A 23,224-nucleotide genomic window follows, 5' to 3' on the forward strand; every position below is an offset into this window, starting at 1 on the left:
TGATCATTGTATGTTGATGTGTTCTTAGGCTCCCACCATCTGTCTCCTGTGGGTGTAGAAAGATGAGAAACACACACAAGGAAAACAAAAGGAATAAACAAACAAGGAACCAATGATGAAAAGAGAAAATAATAAAGGAAGAAAAACAAAAACAGGCAGCCATCAGAAAAAAAGAATCTAAGAACTGAAACGAGAAAAGTGGGAAAGGAAAATGGGGTTATAGAAGAGAAAAATAAGACAAAATAAAAGGAAGAAAAATTTTAAAACACTTAAAAATTAGGGAGAGGGAAGATGAAGAGAGTAGAGAGTAGTAAAGATCAAAAGAAAAAAGAAAAGAAATAAGAAACAGAAGAAAAGAAGGAAAACCAAAAACAGATAGAAGGGACAATATTCAAGGGAATGGAAAAAGAGAAAGAATAATCAAAAGCAATAAAACCATAAAAGGGAAAAACCAAATCGAAGCAAAAAACAGTGCAGCTGTTGAACCCAGACAAGAGAAAATTCTCGGGGAGTGCTGTCAGCCATAGAGCTCACGCGGTGGGTGTGGGAGGATAGGGTATGGCAGCAGAGTTCCTGGCCCTGGATGGAGTTCCTACAGGTCTAGGTGTTATCTGTGTTCAGGGCACTCAATCCAGGAGTTTGTGGAGGCCCTTGATAGAGCTGGCTTCAGTGTTTGTTAGGACCACAGGCAGTTGGGGGCAGGGTGGCTGTTTATGAGGGTTTCTGATAGACTAATGCTGGTGTGGTAGCTCTGCGGGTTCTATAGGTCTGGAGTCAAGCCCACCTGAATCCAGACCACCAGTGTGGCACAGCCAGCCTCCATCTCAGACTGACATGGCTCACAACCATGTGGCTCTGAACAGCTGGAGAGCAGGGTCTGTGCTTTGAGGGATGATGGTGGGAGCTGGCCACACCTCTGGCCACCAGAGGAACATGGGGAAAAGAAGGAACCACACCCTTCCTGTCACCTTTGTGAATCTGTTCTGCAAGGTCACCCTCTGTTACCAAAGCTGCTCACCAAAAGTTCAAGATGGTTGTGCAGCATCTGGCGAGTCATTCACCAGTCAGTCTCCCTGTATTGCCATCCCTGCTCAGCTTCTCCCCTCAGTAAACACTCAATCCACTTCTCTAGGCTTCCTCTGAAGTTCAGGGCTCCAGGATTTTCATCTGTGTTTCATTTGGTCTCTTGTATCTTTGCTGTAGAGGGTCCATGTTTTGTGTCTGCCTAGTCTTCCATCTTGCTTGGAAGTCCCATGTATGCTGTTCTTGAAGTCATCCCACAAGTCCTCTGCTCTCTGGTCAGTAGTCTAGTGCATCAGATTTGTCCTTGAGATGATCTCTAAATTCAGGTGGAATATAGTCAAGGTCCCGGTGTGGTAGGATAAGCTCTGGATTGGTAATCGCACGAGTGTTATTTCAGATTCCTCACTCACTCCTTGGAAACTTTATACAGGTTCACTATGAGTTGGAACTGACTCAACAGCACTTATCAATAGAACTACATACTCGAGGTCATATTTTGGCTCTTATAGACTCAAGTCAGCCACCTGCTCACCTGACCTTAAGACCATAGTGCCCAGTGCTCAACTGGAGAAAAGGAAGGACATGGATTCTCCCCTAGCAGCTCCTGACATCTTGTAGCCCACAAAACCGAATCGAAGCCCTACCTGTGACAATACGACTGACCAGATGGCATGGCCTCGGTAGCTGGAAGGGGCTCTGAGCCACAGGACCCCACCAAAATGGGGGGCCTGCCAGCCTCTCACGTGGCCTTTCTTCTCTCCCAGCTTTCCAGTGACTTTGGTTGGATAGTGTTAAGTCAGATCTGACTCCTTGCAACCCTGTATAGTATTTCCAAGGAGCAGCTGGTGCATTTGAACTGCCAATCTGGTAGTTAAGTCTAGTGCTTATCCTACAATGCTACACCAGGCCTTTAGATAATGAAAACTGCTAACACCTACTAAGTGCTTACTTTAGGCCAGACCCAAATCCACCTGAGCAATCCTAATGTGGGCATTGCCATACCTATTTCAAGGTCAAGAAACCAAGGTGCTACCACAAGGTTAGTGAAGTGCCCAGGAGCCCGGAGGGTGAGGCACCACTTATTACCCTGGGTGTCCACACAGGTCCCTAACCAGGGTCGCTCAGCTGCAAGGACTTAACATCTCAGGAAGCTTTTACAATGTGACCCGACTCCCCACGGTTCCCAAGTACTGCCTCTATCACTGCTCCCACACTTCCTGTGGGCCCTAGGCGTTGAGAGGCGGGTCTGACACTGTCCCTTCCCAATCGGGGCAACAGGATCTGTGGGAACAAACCCTTCCTGGCCAGGTGCAGGCGCCCCAGAGCTCCTGGACTGTCTGGCTCCCAGAGGGCATTGACACTATGACAGCATGTGAGCCTGACCCCAGGTGTGAGGAGCGCAAACAGAAGGCACCCTAATATCAGCTGAGTTGCCCACAGGCCAGGGTGGGGGTGGTAAGCAATCAAGAGTAGTCACAGGCTCTGGCTAGCTCAGCCATTAGTGCCTGGCTCCCTACCAGGAACCCCAAACCCCTCTCTGTTCCTTCTAGTCCCTGATAGAGGGCCTGGATGAGAAACCGTGACTCAGGGGCCCATGAGCATTGGGCTTGGAGTGCCCAAGGGCTTAGTGTGGATTTAATAGAAACCAACAAACAGGCTGTAATGAATACACCTCATTATTTCATATTGTAAACCTCCCAGGGTTTGCTGGCAACAGATTTTATTACGAATGAGTCACATGATACAAAAGAACAAGAATACTCAAGGACACTTAGTAAAATCCTGCTTTGTCCCAAAGGGCAGGCAGGAGGTGAAGTCAGGCACAGAGGACAGTCAGGAGACAGGCTGTTGAGTCAAAACACATTATGTGCTTGTGCGTAAACACGGGCACCCTACTCCTGGCACGCTCAGCAGATAAGAGACTTCTGGGATCAAAACATTCAGTGGGACCCAGATAACAGGGCTGGGCCCCCTCCCCCTGGGAGAACTGGCTGGGCTGAGGCTATCAGTGGATCCCGTATCTGCAGGAGGGAAGATAAAATGTGGCAGCTAGCATCGCCCCCTCCTCCTCAGCCTCTTTCCACTGATTTGGTCTAATCAACAGCAAAGCTTCTGCTGCCAGAGGAATGCCCACCTGGAGTGTTCACAGGCCACTAATGGGCTTGGAACCTGCTTCCTTCCGGTGGGACAGCCCAGGAAACATCTGGGAGCTGCCAGCTCATATAACGTGACCCAGAGTCAGGGTGGCCAGGAGGGCAGAGCTGAGCACCCACACCAAACCTTCTTTTCAATTTAACTTAAGATGAGATGGTCTCTTGTTGCCAGGACACATGGTGCAGTTGTCCTCAGGCCAGATGGAGAGGCTGTCTGAAAACCCCCAGCGCCATCTTTGAAGATAAACCAGAAGCTCTGAGGTAAACAAGGTTGTTTCTTTGAGTTGTCCCAGAGCTCACTAGCTTCAATTAATCAAAGCAGATAGGGAAAACAAAAAGCCAAGACCCAGAACACCATGGGAGAAATGGTAGGCTGAGGTTTGGTGAGGAGAACCACTTAGGCTAAGGGGAACTTTCACAGAGCAGGGAGTGTGGGTCTGTGGGGCTTGCTCCTCCATATGACAGCCCCCCACCCCCAGTGTGTGACATCATGAAAAGCATTCCTTCTGGCTAGAGCAGCTCCTACCTATAAGACCTGAGGAAACCGTCCAAGCTGGGTCCTGTCCAATCCTGCTAATCCCAGCAAAGCATCCCCAGTCCCGAAGACAGTGTGCCTAGGGCCATGGTTCAGCCAGGAAGACTTGGGGGGGTGGGGGGGCCTCATCACCTCGGTTTCTACTGTGGTTCAATTGCACAAGGGGCCCCGTCTCTGCCCTCCAGAGCACAGCCCAGCCTGGCAGCAAGTGTGTGGGACATGTCCTCGAAGTCCAAAGTAAAGACAAAAGGCACAGACTGGACCTGTAGATCCTGAGCCCTATCCTCAGCCACCTGTCATCAGAAACACTACTGGGTGAGACAGCAGCAGGCACTTCAGACCAGGGGACACTGTCCTTCTTGAGAAGCAGAAAGGAGACCTCTGGATGGGAGGGAGTGGCTGGGCCTGGAGTCCAAGGAAGGAGGGAGGCTGTACAAGGGGTCCTGAGGGGAAGCCCACCCATCAGCTCTGTAGGCCTCAGCATCATTCCCAGTTCAGAAGTCACTGATCCACAGTCTGAAACACCTGCAGATCCTCAGCAACAGGGGTGCCTGACGCACGCACACCTTCTACCTCCAGGGACTAACTCAGCCCGCCTGGCCTGCAGGAGGGCAGGGCTGGGTCCCAGGGCCTCCAGGAGCCCTGCTCTGCCGGTGCTGCTGCCCTCAGCTCTGCTCCAGGCTGTCTGTGGGCTGCACCACGCTGTAGATCCCTTGACCCATGGAGAGCTGCCGGCTGAAGAAGGACGTGGAGCGCTTTGGCTTGACCCGCTTGATCACCTTGCCTATAAGGGAACAGGAGAAATGTGCTGAGCAGCAGCTTTCTCTGACGGGGCCTGGGCCCCGAGTTCTGGCTACAGTGGGATGCCTATTCCGTCTGAGCACCTCTCTTCATCCCTGTCATCTGAATCTCAGACCCGTTCCTATACTGCGTCCCCAGTGACAGGATGGATGGGTGTGCGGTCAACCTCACAAACCAGGAAACCAGTGCGCCTGTGACATGAGGCCAGCTGTGACATCTCAGGAACTTTTACTGACACTGGTTTAATAGACGACCATAGAAACAAAACGCCTGCCACTTCGCTGAGTGACTGCAGGTGAGCCTCAAGATAAACGATGCTTACAAGTTAAAAAGATCAAGCTGAGGGGTAAATTCAGAGCCCTGGTGATGCACTGGTTACAGTACTTGGCAGCGAACCAAAAGCTCTGTGATTTGAATTCACCAGCTGCTACACAGGTGAAAAGGTGCTCTGGTAGCGTAGTGGTTACGAATCAGGCTGCTAACCCCAAGGTCGGCAGTAGGAAACTACCAGCTGTTCCGTGGGAGAAAGATGAGGCTTTCTGCTCCCGTAAAGATTTACAGCCTTGAAAACCCTGTGCAGGGTCACTATGAGTTGGAACCAATTCCATGGTACTTAACAACAACAACGCAGGACAAAGACACGGCCCATCTGCTTCTGTAAAGACTAGCTGTTGTTGTGATGTGCCATGGAGTCGGTTCCAACTCATAGCAAGCTGTAAAGTCTTAGTCCTGGAAATACTATGGGGCAGTTCTCTGTCATGTAGGGTCGCTATAAGTTAGTTCCTACTCAGTGGCATAGGTTGGGTTGGATAGAAGTCAACATCAGTAGTGATATGCCGGTTGACAGTATATGCCACTTACTGTGATAAAAACGGAGTATCTCTGGTGTTCCTCCAAATCCTCTATGCCCTGTCTAATCATGGAAAAGGCGTGAGACCAATCCCAGTTAAGGGGCATCCTACAATATACCTGCCTAGTGCTCCTCAAAACTGTCAAGGTCACCAGAAACAAGCCAAGTCTGAGATACTATCACAGCCCAGGGCAGCACAGGAAGGCATGACAGCCAAATGCTATGTAGGGTCTTACAGGAGATCCTGGAACAGACAAAGGACACTAGGGAAAAAGTAACGGGATCTAAATAAACTATGGTCTTTCATTAATAATAATATATCCGAATTGGTTCATGTAATGAATACAATATGTTGGAGTCCTGGTGTGGTGCTGTAGGATAAACACCAGACTGCTAACCACAAGGTTGGTGGTTCAAACCTACCAGCTGCTCCTTGGAAATCCTATACAGGGTCACTATGAGTCAAAACTGACTCAATGGCACTTAACAACACAATGTAAGATGTTACTAGGGGTGGGAGATGGGGGGGGAGCAAAATACTCAAATAACAAAAGGAAAATAGACAAAACATATGAATAGCAATTCATGAAGGGGAAAAAAACCAAAGATCAAGTCCAGCACAATGTCCCAACATCAGTGCTGGTTCTGAAGATCTGTCCCTGTGCAGAAAGTCAAGGTGACCGTGATCAGCAATTTGTTGTGAACTGGTTGTTGTTAAGTGTCATCGAGTCAGTTCCGACTCACAGCAAATCTGTATAGGGTTTTTGAGGAACGGCTGGTAGATTTGAACCGTCGATTTTGTGGTTAGTAGTTCAATGCTTACCCTACAGTGCCATACTAAGACTACATTGTGAATAGGTACTGCTTCAGTAAGTTCAAAGTGAGGGCAAATTGACTAACATTACGGGTAAAGTAGGAATCGTCCCTAAGTTGGACATTCATAATTGTTCAAAACCCAGGAGGGACTGCCTATTCAAACGTTAATCCAAAGTACTTCTTTCAGAATGAAATACCCATGGTGGGGGGTAATTATCAGCCAGGTGGCATCATTGATGGCGTCAAGTGTGGCAGTGGTAGTGAGGTTGGCCCAGGATCAGACATTGTTTCGTTCTGCTGTGCATGGGGTCACTATGAGTCGGTTCCGACGACTCGATGGCACCTGACAACAATGACAATACCCACGGTGGGCAAGGAAAGCAGGTGCCAGTTTAGATCAAGTTGGTTTTGACTCAAGACGACTCCATGTGTGTCAAAGCAGAACCATGCTCTACAGACAGGGTTTCAAGGGTGATTTTTCGGCAGTAGATCACTATGCCTTGCTTCCAACAGGCCTGTTTTGTTGTTAGGAACTGTGGTGTCGGTTCCAACTTACAGCAACCCGGTATAGGGTTTCTGAGGAGCAGCTGGTGGGTTTGAACAGTTGACCTTTCAGTTATAAGTCCAGCGTTTATCCTACAGCACCACACCAGGACTCTAACATGCCTATGGGTAGACTGAAATCTCCAATCTTTTGGATAGCAGCCAAGAGATGGTAATTGTTGACACCTTCCAGGAACTTTGGAAGACAGTTGTTGTTGTTAAGTGTTGTTGAGTCGCTTAACACTCATATTGACCCTGTATAGGGTTTCCGAGGAGTGGTGGTGGGTTTGAACTACTGACCTTATAGTCAACAGTCCAGTGCTTATCCTACACCACCACACCAGGACTCTGGAAGGCAGGCAGCAGTTAGCAAAACCACTCTGAGGATGCTAAAAGATCCGAAGTCTTAAAATGTGCACACACTTTGACCCAGAAACTCCACTTCAGAGATATACATACCCAGGAGAAACAGGTGGGATTCCAAGTAACAACTTAGCTATGGGTCTGTTGTTTACAGGAATCCTGGTGGCACAGAGGATTAAATGTTGGGCTGAAAACTGCAAGACTGGCAGTTCAAACCCACCAGTCATTCCAGGGGCAAAAGACAAGCTAGCTAATCCTGTCTAGATTTGTTGTTGTTGTTGTTAGGTGCCATTGAGTCAATACCGACTCATAGCAACACTATGCACAACAGAAGGAAACACTGCCTGGTTCTGGGCCAACCTCATAACCGTTGCTGCACCTGAGCCCATCGCTGCCACCACTGTGCCAATCCATCTTGTTGAGGGTCTTCTTTATCTCCGACCCTCCACTTTATTACGCATGATGTCCTTCTCCAGAGACTGGTCCCTCCTGATGATATGTATGAAGCATGAGAGGCAAAGTCTGGCCATAACTCAAATGCATGAATTCGCCTATAGTCTTCCTTATTCACTGTCCAGCTTTCACATGCCTATGAGGTTACTGAAAATCCCATAGCTTGGGTCAGGCGCACCTTAGTCCTCAAGCTTGCTCTTCAACACTTTAAAAAGGTCTTGTGCAGCAGATTTGCCTAATGCAATATGTCGTTTGATTTCTTGACTGCTGCTTCCATGAGTGTTGACAGTTGATCCAAGAAGAATGAAGTCCTGGACAACTTCAATCTTTTCTACATTGATAAGGATGTTGTTTATTGGTCCAGTGGTGAGAATTTTTGTTTTCTTTACATTGAGATGTAATCCATACAGAAGGCTGTGCTCTTTGATCGTCATCAGTAAATGTTTTAGGTCCTCTTCACTTTCAGCAAGCAAGATTTTATCATCTATACATATCGCAGGTTGTTAATGAGTCTTCCTCAAATCCTGATGCCACGTTTTTCTTCATAGAACCCAGCTTCTTGGATTATTTGCTCAGCAAACAGTATGGTGAAAGAATACAATCCTGGCACACACATTTCCTAATTTTAAACCATTCAGTGTTCCCTTGTTCTGTTTGAACAACTGCTTCTTGGTCTGTGTATAGGTTCGTCATGAGCACAATTAAAGTGTTCCAGAATATCCATACTTCCAGATTTACAATCTCAGAAATCCTGTAAGGTTCTGTCCCAGGAGTTCCAATTGACTGGGTGGCAGTGGGAATGCTGTCTGTAATAACTGAAAACTAGAATGAGCTCCAATGTCCATTACTGAAGGGCTGTGTGACAATTATTGGTTGATATAATGTGGGAAGACACCATCACCACTAAGTCCATTCTGACTCTTAGTGACCCTACAGGACAGGACAGAACAGAACAGAACAGAACAGAACCGCACCCCGCCCCCCTTGCCCCCAGTTCCCAAGGCTGCCTCTGTATAGAAATAGACTGCCTCAGCTTTCTCCTGTGGAACAGCTGGTGGGTTCCAACTGCTGACTTTTGGTTGCCCATGGAGCACTTTAACCACTGTGCCCCAGGGCTCCCTCAATACTACTAGAGTTGTTAAAAAGTAAGTGTTTTCAATTATAATAAAAGTGACATGATCGTTGTAACACTTAAATACTGCGAAGTCGAAAGAAACTATAAGAGTTGCAGAAACTGATCACAATGGTTTTTCCTCTCGCTATCTCACATACACACACATACACAGTTTTACATTTTGGCATGTTGCCCTGTTACCTGATTTTAATCTTTGTTCTGTTACACAAAACAAACGTATTTAGCAGTCATTTTAGATTTGCAGGAAAATTATGAAGGTAACAGACAGCTCCAAACCAGCTTTCCTAAACGTTAACATGTTCCATTACCTGGTATGTTAATACCTTTGTGGTAGTGAGATTACGGCATATGGTTCTTCCAGCCTTAGTCCTCATAACTTCCATCAAATGACTGGGTTGTTGTATGCCATCAAGTCGGTTCCAACTCCTAACGATCCTGTGTAGGGTTTCTGAGAGCTGCTGATGGGTTTGACCTGTTAACCTTTCAGTTACCAGTCCAGTGCTTATCCTACAGCACCAAACCAGGGCTCCGTAGGATAAGCACTGGAATGATAAAACCATGCAAATAGGGTATATGGGACTCTAATATGGGACTGGTCAGTTTTTCATCCTGCTAAGTTTAAAAAGGAATCCTGGTGTGGCACTGTGCTGGACCACAAGGTCAGTTTGAGTTTCAAGGTCAGCGGTTCACACCCACCAACCACTCCTCAGAAACTTTAAACCGGGTCATTATGACCTGGAACCAACTCAATGGCACTTAACATCAACAACGTTTTAAAAGAGTCATCTCAGAATCAGGAACAAAAGATCCCAAAACCATCTAGAAACTAGAGCCATGACTAGCGTGTGAGACTCCTGCTTGGTAAAGTGGCAGCAGCAGAGACAGCAGCATGGAAAGACAGAGTGAAGCCTCCCAGATAGACATACAGAATTGGGTGCCCTTGGGGCATGCGTCAACAATGCTATAAGGGGCATGTAACACTTGTCTGAGCATGACAGAGGCCAAGGAGCTGCTTTGCTGACAGCAAGGAAAGACAGAGGCCTTCCTGACTGGAGAACTACTATATCCTAAGTTGTTTCTGATCTTGAATTGTACCCTGGTCACTTCCCTAAGAAGCCCTGTAACTGTGAGTACTGTGTGGCCACAGCAATGGACTCTTGGCCCAGCAGAGAAGCAGAGTGGCTAGGATGGATGGCTGCTGTCAGACTAGGATAAAGACGGAAGGTAAAGGCATGTCTGACCTCTGCCTCACAGGAATCGGCCTTGGGCTGATTCTCCTTCCGTGTCAGAGGAGGTCAGACAAGTCCACTACCTTCCGCAGCCTTACGTTACCTGCTATGTCTGTCAAAACGGAGAGATTGATACTACTAATCTACAAACTTTAACATCACCAGCTGTCTCACACTGTCCTTCGCTCTAGGCGTCCATCCAGGTACAACACTGCATTTGCTAGCTACTGTCAAGTAGGATATAACTCATGGCGACCCCACGTATGTCAGAGTAGAACTGCACTCCACAGGGTTTTAAATCTATGACTCGTCAGTCAGTTTGCTGTACTGTGCTGGCTTGTGGGTTGCCACCAGTATTTTAAATACCAGCACAGGGTCACCCATGGTAGACAGGTTTCAACTAAGCTTCCAGACCAAGACAGACAAGGAAGGAGAGACAGACTACTTCCAAATATTTAGTCACTGAAAACCTTGTGAATAGCAGTGGAACACTGTCCAGATAGTGCAAGAATACTGAATATTGACACATGATGCAGAGCACCAGAACAATGTCCAATATAGTGCCAGAGGATAAGCCTTCAGGTTGAAAGGCACTCAAAATACGACTGGGGAAGAGCTGCCTCAAAGTAGAGTTGACCATGATGACGTGAATGAAGCAAAGCCTTTGAGACCTTCATTTGCTGATGGGGCACAACTCAAAATGAAGAGAAACAGCTATAAACATCTATTAATAATCGGAACTCGAATGTATGAAGTATGAATCTAGAGAAATTGGAAATTGTCAAAAATGAAATGGAACGCATAAACATAGATATCCCAGGCATTAGTGAGTTGAAATGGATTGGTATTAGCCATTCTGAATCTGACAATCACCTGGTTTACTAGGCCAGGAATGACAAATGGAAAAGGAAGGGAGCATTGCATTTATCATCAAACAGATTTCCAGCTGAAACTCTAGACCCATGGAATGAGAAAGGCTGTGTGCCTGTGGGCAGGAGGCTGGCTTGCAAACTGTGCCCTTTCGTCACTGAAATGAATATATATTTTCTGTGTGTTTTATGTACATTTAAAAAAAAAAAAAAAGGAGGGGTGTGGATTAAAAAACAAAAAAGAACATTTCTAGATCTGTGTTGAAGTACAATGCTGTCTGTGACAGGATAATATCCATATGCTTACATGGATGTCCAGTTAATACCACTACTATTCAAATTTATGCACCAACTACTAAAGCCAGTGAGGATAAAATTGAAGAATTCTATCAACTTCTTCATTCTGAAATTGATCAGACATGCAATCAAAATGTACTGACAATTACTGGTGACTGGAATGCAAGGTTGGAAACAAAAGAAGGATCAGTTGTTGGAAAATATGGCCTTGGTGATAGAAACGATGCTGGAGATTGCATGATAGAATTTTGCAAGACCAATGACTTTTTCTTTGCAAATACCTTTTTTAAACAAGAAGCAATACACAGAAATCATCAGATGCAATATTCAGAAATCAAATTAACTACATCTGTGAAAAGAGATGATGGTAAAGCTCCCTATCATCAGTCAAAATAAGGCCAAGGGCAGATTGTGGAACAGACCATCAAATGCTTATATGCACGTTCAGGCTGAAGCTGAAGAAAATTAAAACTAGTCTACGAAAACCAAAATATGACCTTGAATATATCCCACCTGAATTTAGAGATCATCTCAGAACATATTTGATACACTAGACACTAATGACCAGAAGAGTTTTGAGATGATACCAAGAACATCATACAAGAAGAAAGCAAAAGGTCATTAAGAAGGTAAGAAAGAAGGAAAAGACCAAAATGGATGTCAGAAGAGACTCTGAAACTTGGTCTTTGGCATAGAGATGCTGAAGAAAATGGAAGAAATTAGGAGGTAAAAGAGCTAAACAGGAAATTTCAAAGGTCAGCTCGAAAAAACAAAGTCAAATATTATAATGAAATGTGGAAACACCTGGAATTAGAAAATCAAAAGGGAAGTAAGTACATGCTCAGCATTTCTCACACTGAGGGCACTGAAGAAAAAATTCAAGTCTTGACCTGAAATATTAAAGGATTCCATGAGCAAAATATTGAATGATGGAGAAAGCATCAAAAGAAGATGGAAGGAATACACAGTCACTATTAAAAAGAAATAATCGATGGTCAACTATTTCAAGATATAGCATATGATCAAGAGCTAATGATACTGAAGGAATAGATGGAAGGCACTGGCAAAGAACAAATCACCAGGAATTGATGGAATACAAATGGAAATCTTCCAACAAAATGATACAGCACTGGAGGCACTCACTTATCTATGCCAGGAAAATTGAAAGAGAGCTACCTGGTCAACTGACTGGAAGAGATCCACATTTGTGCCCATTCTATAGAGAGATGACCCAACAGAATGAGAAAATCATCAGACAATATCAGTAATATTGCATGCAAGTAAAAATTTGCTAAAGAGAACACAAAAACGGCTAACTACACATTGACAGAGAACTTCGAGGTTCAAGCCAGTTTAGAAGAGGGCGTGGACCAGGCGATATCATTGCTGAAGTAAGATGGATCTTGCCTGAAAGCAGAAAATACAGAAAAATGCTTACCCGCAAAGGCTTTAGATTATGTGGATCATAAGTTATGGGCAACATTGCAGAGAATAAGTATTTAGAATACTTAATTGTGCTCATGAGGATCCTGTACATAGACCAAGAGGCAGTTGTTCCAACAGAACAACGAATGGTTTAAAATTAGGAAAGGCGTGCACCAGGATTGTATTCTTTCACCACACTTTGTTGTATGCTGAGCAAATAATTTGAGAAACTGGATTATATGAAGAATGTGGCATCAGGATTGGAGGAAGACTCATTAACAACCTGCAATATAAAGATGATACCTTGCTTGCTGATAGCAAAGAGGACTTAAAACACTTACTGATGAAGACCAAAGACCACAGCCTTTGGTATTGGTTGCATTCTCAATGTAAAGAAAACAAAAATCCACACCACTGGGCCAATAGACAACATCTATATAAATGGAAAAAAGACTGAAGTTGTCAAAGACTTCATTTTTCTCAGATCATCAGTACTCATGGAAGCAGCAGTCAAGAAATCAAAGGACATATTGCATTAGCCAAATCTGCACTAGACTTTTAAAAATTGCTCAAGAGCAAAGATGTCAGTTTGAGGACTAAGGTGCACCTGACCCATATGCATGTGAAAGTTGGACAGTGAATAAGGAACACTGTAGAAGATTTGATGCATTTGAGTTACGGTGTTAGAGGAGAATCTTAAAAGTACCGTGGACTACCAAAAGAACAAACCAATCTGTATTGGAAGAAGTAAAGACAGACTGCTCCTTTTGGAAGCCAGGATGGCCAGACATGGTCTTTCATGCTTCAGACATATTATCACTGGAGAATGATATCATATTTGGTAAAGTGGAGGGTTGGAGAAAAAGAACTCCAATGAGATGGACTGGCACAGTGGCAGCAGCAATGGGCTCACAAACAGCAGTGATTGTGAGGTTGTCTCAGGACGCAGCACCATTTCATTCTGTTGTGCATCGGTTCGCTATGAGTCATTACCAACTTGATGGCACCTAACAACGGCAACACATGCATGCGAAAGTTGGATAGTGAATAAAGAAGACCACAGAAGAACTGATGCATTTGAGTTATGATATTGGAGGAGAATATTAAAAATACCATGGACAACCAGAAGAACAAACACATCTGTGTTGGAAGAAGTACAGCCAGGGGAGAACAAACAAGATGGTAGAGAGAGTAGAAGGTGCAGTGAGGAGCTCCGTCAGCAACAACACAGAACACCGGACCAAGCAGGCTCAGGGGATGGTCCCAGAACTCTGAACTACATTTAAACGAATATTTAGAAAGCTGGAAGGCTTACAGCCAGTGGACTTTGTAGCAGAAGCAAGAAATCCAGTACTTTCTAATCCAAGGTGCTCAGCTGCTCCCAGAGCAGCCATCTTGGGTGAAACCAAACAGGGGGAGGATCAGAGCAGCCTGACCGAACTGCAGAGATAAAGGAAGAAGAGTGAAAAGGGAAGCCCGTCTCCTGATCACATCTACCTGGAGGCAACCAGAAAGCATAAAAAATACAAAAACACACACCCTTCTAAGTTTTAAGGCCACAGCTAACCACTGAATATGCCCCACAACAGAAACAGATGACTATATCAGCACATGTCCAGAAACAAGATAAAGTGACTGAGACAAGTAAGTTGGAGGTAGACCTACACTCCATCCTGGAAGGAGGGCAGGCTTTGGAAATGCCTGAGAAGGAATTCAGAAAAATGATTATAAAATGTTTCAAAACACTTGCCAATGGAGTTGAGAATAAAAATGAAAAAGTCAGGAAAGTGTTACAGGAACAATCAAAATAAGACAGATGCAGCATTGGAAACAATTTAAAATCTACAGAAAGAGGTTCAAATGATTAGTAATAGAATATCAGAAATGCACAATACACTGAAAGGGCAAAAAGTAGAATTGAAGAGATGGAAGCCAGAACTAGTGAGCTGGAAAATAAATCTCTCAATACTACTAAGATAGAATAACAAGCAGAAAAAAGGATAGAAATATATGAAGAAGGTCTAAAATTTATGTTAACAACGTGAAGAGGAATAACTTAAGAGTTATTGGCATTCCAGAACAGGAAGAATCACAGAAGTCCACAGAGGAAATAGTTGAAGAGCTTCTGGAAGAAAATTTCCCTAACATCCTGAAAAGCAAAAACATAAGTATTCAAGAAGCTCAACAAACCCAGGAAGGACAGACACTAAAAGAAAATCACCAAGACATATAATAATCAAGCTCTCCAAAATCAAAGATAAGGACAGAGTCCTGAAAGCAGCTAGGGAAAAGAGAAGTGTAACATACAAAGGCAAGCAAATCAGATTAAGCTCAGATCTCTCAACAGAAACCATGCAGGCAAGAAGGCAATGGAGACATATATAAAAACCTGAAAGAAAAAAACTGCCACACAAGTGGAGGGTAGGAGAAAGAGGAATACCCGCAACAAGATGGATTGGCACAGTGGTGGCAGCAATGGGCTCAGGTGTAGAAATATTATGAGGTTGGCTCAGGACTGGGCAGTGTTTCGTTTTGTTGTGCAGAGGGTCACTATGAGTCTGTACCAACTGGATGACATCTAACAAGAACAACAGAGTTTTCTATGGGTGATTTTTTGGAAGTAAATTGCCAGCCCTTTCTTTCGAGGTGACTCTGGGTAGACTCAAACCTTCAACCTTTCCATCAGCAGCAGAGTGTTCTAACTGTTTACATCGGCATGGTCCATACCACACTACACTTTGGGCTTTATACTTTGATTGGTTGCATTGAACTCCACAGGATATGGTTTCATCCTTTGTCTGACCACTCCTGTGTTAACAGAAGCCTGGTCGTTTCTAGTTTTCCACCAACTGGACAATGCTGCCATGAGCACATGTGGGGAGACAGCAATGAGAAGGGTCAGGAAGGGCTGGTACAACCAGGACCCGGGGCCTCCAATTGCAACTCCTGTAGGGTGTAGGCTGATACATCATGTCTGCAATGGCTCTGTTCACAGGCTCCCCTCCAGAGCATCCCACAGTTCAAGTGTTGGAACGTGCACACGCATACACACACTCTCTCACATACACTCAAAACACAGACACGGAGGAAGGATTGCTCACCATCATCCACATAGTCAATGGTGGAGAGATGCTGGATGCGACTACAGACCACGCTGCCCTGCCGCCGTAGCTTGGGACGCTGTGTGGGAGGTGGCGAGGAGCCAGAGTCTAAGTTGGGGCCAGAATCACACTCCTGGGGGGCAGTGGGTTCCACAGCCTGGTTCAGTTCGATGCAGTACTCGATGAGGCTGCTCATCAGTTCAGCCTGGAGAGGAGAGAGGGGCTGATGTGAGACCTGCTGGGTAGGCAGACCCAGCCCTCCCATACCGCCTGCTGATGGCAGTGAGCCAGCCATGAACAGCACCATGCTCTGGGAGAGGCCGATGGGGAAAGAGGAGAAAGCAGGAACAGTCCTGAGCAGGGGCAAGGGGCCTCTGATGGGAGGGGTGTAGGGTGAGCTGAGACGAACGGATGGATACGGGAAATGGAGGAAGGGAGGCCGTGAGCTTCTCTGCCAGCTGCTGGTCTGGAGGGCAGGGTCCAGGCAGCAGCATGCTGGTGAGGCCAGAGGGGACAGTGCTGGGCCAGCCCTCCGTGGACCCACTTGGCCAGCAGCTGAAGCCCAGGCAGCTCCAGATTAGTAGGTGGTCAGGCTCCATCATCCCCAGACCCTCACCCCTCCCAGTTGCTGAAGGCCAGCTCGCCAGGAGCCCCCTGCCCACAACCTGCTTGGAGTAGATCTTGAGCAGCTTGTTGACGGGTGTGCCCTCGCTCTCCCCGTCAAACTCCAGCCACAGTACGCACTCCTCCTCCTCCGGGGAAGTGTGGTCCCACGACAGCTCCTGGAAGCGCAGGCCCAGCAACACGTGCTAGGGGGGTGGGAGGGGAGCAGAAGGAGGCTTGGACTCTGGTAAGCAGAGATCTAGTCCCACCGCACTGGGCGCCAACAGGAGGGAACATTTGTCCAGGTGTGCTTCCCGGATAGAGTCTCGATTCATTCAGGCCTTTCTCTAAGGTGAAGAGCCCAGCTTTCCTTAGACCCTCAAAGAGAGATGTGATCCAAGGAGGCCACGGTACCTCATCGCACAGCCCAGATGGAGCACCCCCTTACAGCTGGGAAAAGTCCCAGGAAGGAGGGGCCTTCTCCAGAGTGGGCACAGAAGGCCGACACAAGAAGTCGGCCAAATCTCCTGGCTCTTGCCCGGGGTCAAGAAGCTGCTACAAGCACCTGGGAGCTGAGGCAGCTGGGTCAGAGGAGAAGCTGGACCTGGCTGGCCAAGCACTGGGTTGGTCTGAAAGGGGTCCCAGTTGTGGGGCCTTTCTCCATGAGGCAGAGGGTATATAGGCTGAGTAGCCAGGCTCTGGGAACCTCCTAGCACTCAGAATGATAACCCCAGCAGCAGCCCCGTCCCACCCAAGCACACCAGGCAGAAAAGCCAATCCCAGAGCAGAGCCAGGAAAGCCTCGGGATGCCCGCTGGTCCCTCCCGGACAGCTCCCCTACCCCCAGTGCCAGTACCTTTTCCCGGCAGTCGATAACGTGCACGCCCTCCAGACAGATGGCCACAGTCACCGGCTTGCGCCCGCCCCGGTGCAAAAATCCCTGGGCTGGCTTGTCAACTTCGCCGTGGAAGAAGGCACACCTTGGGAAGGGATGTGGTGTCAGCCTGCCTGCTGCCAGCACCAAGGACAAATGGCCCAGAGGGTCCTGACTCAGCTCTACCCAGAGGTCAGGGAGGTCTGCTCTGGGCCAGGCTGTTTTGGGGACCAGAGCCTGAATTCAGTATCAGTCCCTCTCTGAAGCTGGGCAGATCCACGCCCCAGTTGGCTTGGGAAACACAGGGTAGCTCCAAGGCTGGACGCTGAGACGTGGAGTAGTGTACCCTGGGACACGAACCACCCACCCTGACTCCACTCCTGTTTCCCGTGAACTTGTCAATCACTGCAGACATCACTCCCTGACTTCTTTAGTGCTGGCCCAGAGAGAACCATAGTCAAATCCTACACTTCCATTCACATGCATCTAGAAGCTTCCAAGAGACTGTGTAGCTTAGTTATCCCCGCCAGTGCTGACTGTGTGCTGCACAAGGGCAGTGGTCTCAGTGCCTAGACAGGTCAGGCACACAATAGGTGCCCAAGCACATGGGTAAAAGCTGGCCAGAGAGAAGACCCCCAGATCCAATGACCCAGTGACTATGGTAGGAGGAAGAGGAAGAGCTGTCACTGCTATCCCAGCCTGGGACAGGACAGGAGACTGAGTGTCCAGGGCAGATGATGGAGGGTGGCCCGGTCTACTCACCCATAGAAAGGCAGCTCATGGCACTTGAGGAGGTAGGCGCGGTAGTGGGTGCTCAGGGGAGCCTCACACTCGCTGCTGCTGCCGCCACTGACAACCACTTCTTTCACCTTGCGGTAGGCGTTCAGCAAGCCCTGCTCACCAGTCCCAGCCTTGGCACCACGACCTCGGAGGGCAGCAAAGAGGCCATGGCCCCGCTTACAGAGGTGGGCAGGGAGGAAGCAGTCCAGCTTCTCCCTGAGGAGGAAAGAGGCAGGATGCTTTAGCATGAGGAGGCCTGGCAAGCAGGTGATCCTGAGGTCCCCCCCGACTCTGGGAGGAATGGGAGTGGGCAGTGGGGAAGCTCTTTTCACAAAGAGAAGATGAAGGAAGAACAGGGGAAGGGGACTCACAGTAACATTCAAGCCAGATAGCAAGTAAGGGACTCGGGAGGGGAGGCATGGCCCCAGACAAACAGACAGACAACAGATGTGATTCAGATCCCAATTCTTCGCCTATGGGCAGGATCTGGAGTCTAACCGCCCACCTGCGCGGAGCCCACCCTGCAATCTGTTATAAAAAGGGGTGGGGTAACAGTCCCCACTACCTGCCCAGGTGACAGTTACCCTGAGCCTCAAGATGACACATTCTTCAAGCGCAGACCCAGAAATGCAGGCCCAGCTGGCCCTGCTCCCACCTGCTCAGGCTTTTCCACCAGCCTAGGGACTTGGTGAAAGCGCTCCTTCCCTGTGCTTCAGTTACCCTGCCTGGGGTCTGCAGTACCCCTCCCCTGCCCCACCAGCTCTGAAACCCTAGTCCTACCTTCCGCTCACCAGTCCTGACAAAGTCAGTGACACCCTCTATACAACGAACACACAAAAGGCCTGGCCCTGCCCACCTCCCAGCCATTTGCCCACCCAGGACATCTATAGGAGGGGAGACACAGAACGTCACAGCAAGAGGCATGCTTTTCAGAAACGTCAGGCTGAAGGACTCCTATCCCACCCAGAGCCTGGCACTAACTAAGTCCACCTGTCACCTGGCTGTGGCCCCAAAGAACAATCCCAGACCAGAGCCTGGGTTCCACCCCAATACTCCTCTTGGGTCCGTGCACTTCCCATGACCGTCACGCCATCCTGCTCTCACCTTAAACTGCAAGGGGCAGGCTGGCCAGGCTGGTAGGGCCCGAGCTGCACACGGCACACCAGGGCCCCCAGGGCCTCACAGTCCTCTGCATCACACGGGTACCTCGCAGTAAGCACGTTGCCCTTGGCCTCCTCGTAGAGCAGCCGCAGAATCTCCTCGTTGTGGATCTACGGACCAGGTGGGCACTGCTCAGCCAGGCCAGGCAAGGAAGACTGAGAGAGCACAGGCACCAAACCTGGGTTCTGCTCCCACCTCACCTGTAGCTCCCGCCGCTTTGGAAAAAATACATTCCTTCGGAATTGTAGGGAAGGCTCATCTGGAAAGAGAGGCTGCGTCATCACCCAGCACTCCGCTTCTGCCCAACAGGCCCACTCCCCAGGCCCAACCTTCTCCTGGGCTCCCCATCAGTACTCCACCCCCCGCATGGGCCCAGATGGAGATGGCACTGACCCACGGCCACGTCTTCATCTGGCGCATCAGTGAAGCGCAGCAGCAGCTCCGGCCACTGGCGGCCCAGCTTGTAGGGCTGGTGCTTGGGCTTCAACTGCACCTCTGCAGGATGAGAGGGACAGTGGCCCACACAGCCTCAGAGCAGCCCTCTCACCCCCAATAGGCACCTAACAGTTCAAATGGTGCTGATGAGTTGATTCTGACTCATAGTGACCCCCGCCCCCCCCGCGCCTGTGTGCAGAGACTGTTCCATAGGGTTTTCTAGGCTCCTTTATGCTCCTTCCCCCAACAACTCAGTGTGTCTGAGCCAACCAGACTCAAGAGTCCCGATCTTTGGGCCAAACCATCCTGTCTAGACCCTGAACTTAAACTAAGAGTAGCCACAGCTCCACGTGGGTCTCCCTGCCTACACCTTTGTGAGGGTCCTCAGAGATGGGGGTGGGGTCCTTATGGATGTTTCACTTTATGGAGGGACTTCATGTGACTGTCCAAGGTCAGACAATTAGTGGCTACAGCGAGGACAGAATCCTATCTCATGGACGCCCTAAAGTCCGGCCAGGAACACTAAGAGCTCCCAGCATCCACATTCAGTCAGCGCCAAGGACTCTGTGTCTGCTGGAGGAATGAGTGAGGTAACACATTGGCTGGAACCCAGTGGCCACACACGGGTGATACGGGGAGTACTGGGTCAATGACCCCCCCCCCCCCCTTTCTGGAACCCTTAAGCTCAGCAGCACAAAGGAATTCCAACATCAGAGCAGGACTGCTGGTCCTAGCCCCACGAACTCCCAGGTGGACTTGCTGCCCACAGGCTGTCCCCCGCAACTAAGACCACCAGTCCCTGAAGCCCTATTACGTGCTGAGACAGAGCACTAGGAAATCCACACCTTCCCAAAATACCAAGCGGGAAGGGCGACTCCGAGGATGCTGCCCCCTCCCCGGCCTAAGAGGCTCTGAGTCCAGGGGCATCGGTCACTGTGTCATCCTGGGGATGGACTTGGGTTCCGAGGCACCCAAGTTAAACACAGCCTGGGAACAAAGTGGGTGTTGGCTTTGTGCTGAGGTCTCTGGATGCCTTGGTGCCCCAGGGTGACCTGGGCCACACAGACAGCCCATTCAGAAGCTCTTGTGTGAGGGGGGGCAGGAATGTGAAGAGGGAATGTGGGCAGAGGAAGTAGGAGGAGGAACAGACACAAGGCACATGGGAATGCTACCCCCAGCTCTCCAGAGACAGAGCCCCAGGCCTGAGGGGGAGGAGAAGGGTCAGCAGGAAAAGGGTGGGGGGCAAGAATTACAAAGTAGCAGCTGAACAGGAAGCTCTGGGGGGGCAGGTGAGGGCAGGAGGTCCTTCCTCCCCCTCCCAGATCCTCCCTCGAAAAGGAGGCCATCACTAAGGGCTTCTGGGTTTACCCCTGGATGTCCTCAAGCTGTGTCAACGGGACCTGTCTCCCTTTCTTGTCCCTTCTTGCCCATAAGAACACTTGAAGCTCAGCTAATACTTAGTGCAATCCCACTTCCTGACTGAACAGCTGCCTCAGAAGCTCTAGTCAACCAGGGATCACTGGCCTGAGGGTCTGGAGGGTCAGCGCCCCCACAGCCCCTCCACCTCCCCTTGGTCTCTCAGCCTGAACTGCTTCCATGGGCTCTCCCAGTCCATGTGGGTGACCCCAGGTCAGAAACCAAGCCCTCACCACTTCCTGTTCTCCTCAGGCCGGGGAAAGCCTCAGGGGCTAGTCCGTAGGCCCAGCCTGCTTTTCTGCAGTGGCCACCCAAGCTCAAGGCCCTATCGCTTGCTGCAAACCTTCATGTCTTCACCTGCAAACAGGGCTGTGCCATAAGGCTAAGGTGAAATTGTGCCCACAGGACATGGCAAAGTGGAGGCACGGAGTCCATCTCAGTAAACATGGATACTTCCTGCATACCCCCACCCCACAATCCTGTGCCTTGATGCCCCAGGGCTCCCAGCCAAGGCTGAGGAGAGGCTCGGTCTCTCCTCTGCCACCAGCAAACGGAGTGCTCTCTGGTTAGCCTGGCTATCCAGTGACCAGACGTTCCAGAGACTCCCCTTTCTTCCCAAACTGGTCAGTGCCTTTCACAGCCTCCTGGCTAGGCTTCTCATTGCTATGCCTTACCCAGCAGAGGGGAGACAAGCCAAAGTGCAAAGACATCCAGGGCAATGTCCGGGAGCTGCAGGACCTCTCGAACTACTCGGTGTAGCTCGTGGGCACTGAGCGAGGGCAGGTTCTCCACAGCCAGTGGCAGCACCGTATCATCCGCCAGGTACACAAGCACGTCCGCAGCTGTGATGGAAGCTGGGTCAGCTGGGGTCACCATCCAAAAGCAGCCAGCCCAGCCCAGGAACCCGCCACCACCCACTGGGGCTGAGGTCCCCAGCCTATGCCCCTTGGTGACCAAGGCTCCACGTCTGAGCTAAGATCTGCTCCAGGGTAGTGTGAGCCCCAGGTTCCCTGAAAGGCCTGTTACAATGACATCTGTTAGGACTTAGTCAACCACCCAGAAACCAAGTCAGTTAGGGCCAGGGACCAAACAACCCCAACCCCAAACTCTCAGGGCTCAGACTGGGGAGATCACTGCTCCCCACAACGGTGCATCTGCTCTGAAGAACATTCTGCAGGTGAGTTAGCTGAGCCTATCTTGCAGTTACAGTAGCTGTAGCATCGGGCTAAGTAAAAGGTGGAGCCAGCTAACTTCTGTTAAGTCATTGTGTCAGCAGCTTCAAATGTGGCTCTGAATCAAGTGACGGGCAGCCAAGACAAGAGGGCACAATCGATCACTAATGCAAGCGATGTGCTCTCTGAATCCCGAGTTTATCCTGTTCTGACAGTTACTTTCTTCAAAGATCATTAAAATCATCTGGAAGTGGCTGAAATTCAGACCCACTTTCCCACAGGGAAAACAGGCCTTGCTTAACTCCTCCAGGGCCCTACTTCCTTCCTATGAAACAAGAAAATGGAGTCATGCAGTCAAAACGCTGCTTGTGAGAAATGCATGAACCAAAGAAAACAGAAGTGTTACTTTCCATCTGTGTGATTGATTTCATTTGTATTTCTCAGCTATTTGAGCTGAAGAGACTCAACGTTTGTCACTTGTTAATATGAAGGATTATCTTTAATGAAAGCCCTGGCAAGCCAGGGCCCCTTCTCCAGGGCTGGGTCCTGGGAGGGGCAGGAGGATGGGAACAGGGACCCACCTCGAGTTCCCACGGAGGACACGCTGCTTCGGTGGGACCGCTCTGCGGGGCCCGGATGCCCAGCACTGCCTTCCGTCTCGTCCATCTGCAGAGGAAAAGAGGTGCAGTCGTTACTGGTGGTCCGGGGCTACGGAGGCTGCTCAAGCTCTCAGTGAAATACACAGGGGGGTTCCCAAGAGGGATCCGAGAGGTAAGACAAGGCAGGCTAGAAGGACTGAGGGTGCAGACTCAGGGTCCTAGGCCAACTCGGGGTCAGGGTCGGGCTGGTCAGAGATCGCGGCTATGACAGTAAGAAGCGGGGGGGCTGAAGTTACGCGCGCAGGATGCCCAGGGAGGGCACGGCGCACCCCAATCAGGGGCAGAGACGGTGACACGGGCTCTCACCTCGCAGAGACGCAGCACCCGCCGCCTCAGCTCAGGCCCGGGTTTTGACTCTGGCCCTAACTCCAACTCCGGCCCCGCCACCACCCAGGCTCCCGCCCTAGGTTCGGCTTCTTCAGCTGCTACGCGGAAACCACAGCAGGAAGAAGCGCGGAACTCACGGCCCCACCTCCCCGGTCCACGGGAGCCAATCGAAGCCCGAGGCTGCCGCGCACGCGCCCTGCTCGAC

General features: G+C 49.3%; 1 protein-coding gene across 1 annotated transcript; it reads right to left on the bottom strand.

The window, feature by feature from the left end:
* Positions 1 to 4,376: 4,376 nt before the first annotated feature.
* Positions 4,377 to 22,699, bottom strand: FRMD8 (FERM domain containing 8). The gene is made up of 10 exons (XM_006860931.1): positions 22,615 to 22,699; positions 21,536 to 21,703; positions 19,404 to 19,505; positions 19,211 to 19,269; positions 18,954 to 19,120; positions 17,832 to 18,065; positions 17,052 to 17,175; positions 16,259 to 16,402; positions 15,594 to 15,798; positions 4,377 to 4,495 (listed from the first exon to the last, which is right to left on the bottom strand). Exons 1-10 carry the CDS (start codon positions 22,697 to 22,699, stop codon positions 4,377 to 4,379), a joined length of 1,407 nt encoding a protein of 468 aa, XP_006860993.1.
* Between the last annotated feature and the right edge of the window lie 525 nt (positions 22,700 to 23,224).

The sequence above is a fragment of the Chrysochloris asiatica genome, unplaced genomic scaffold, assembly GCF_000296735.1.
Source record: "Chrysochloris asiatica unplaced genomic scaffold, ChrAsi1.0 scaffold00040, whole genome shotgun sequence".
NCBI lineage: Eukaryota > Metazoa > Chordata > Mammalia > Afrosoricida > Chrysochloridae > Chrysochloris > Chrysochloris asiatica.

What these genes read in the sequence shown, in the direction of transcription:
- FRMD8 (XM_006860931.1), bottom strand. Translation starts at nt 22,699, where the DNA reads ATGGACGAGACGGAAGGCAGTGCTGGGCATCCGGGCCCCGCAGAGCGG. An exon ending in CAAAGCGGCGGGAGCTACAG is followed by an intron (nt 19,121 to 19,210) that starts GTGAGGTGGGAG and finishes CCTGGTCCGTAG; the next exon opens with ATCCACAACGAGGAGATTCT. An exon ending in CATTGACTATGTGGATGATG is followed by an intron (nt 4,496 to 15,593) that starts GTGAGCAATCCT and finishes GTTCCCTTATAG; the next exon opens with GCAAGGTGATCAAGCGGGTC.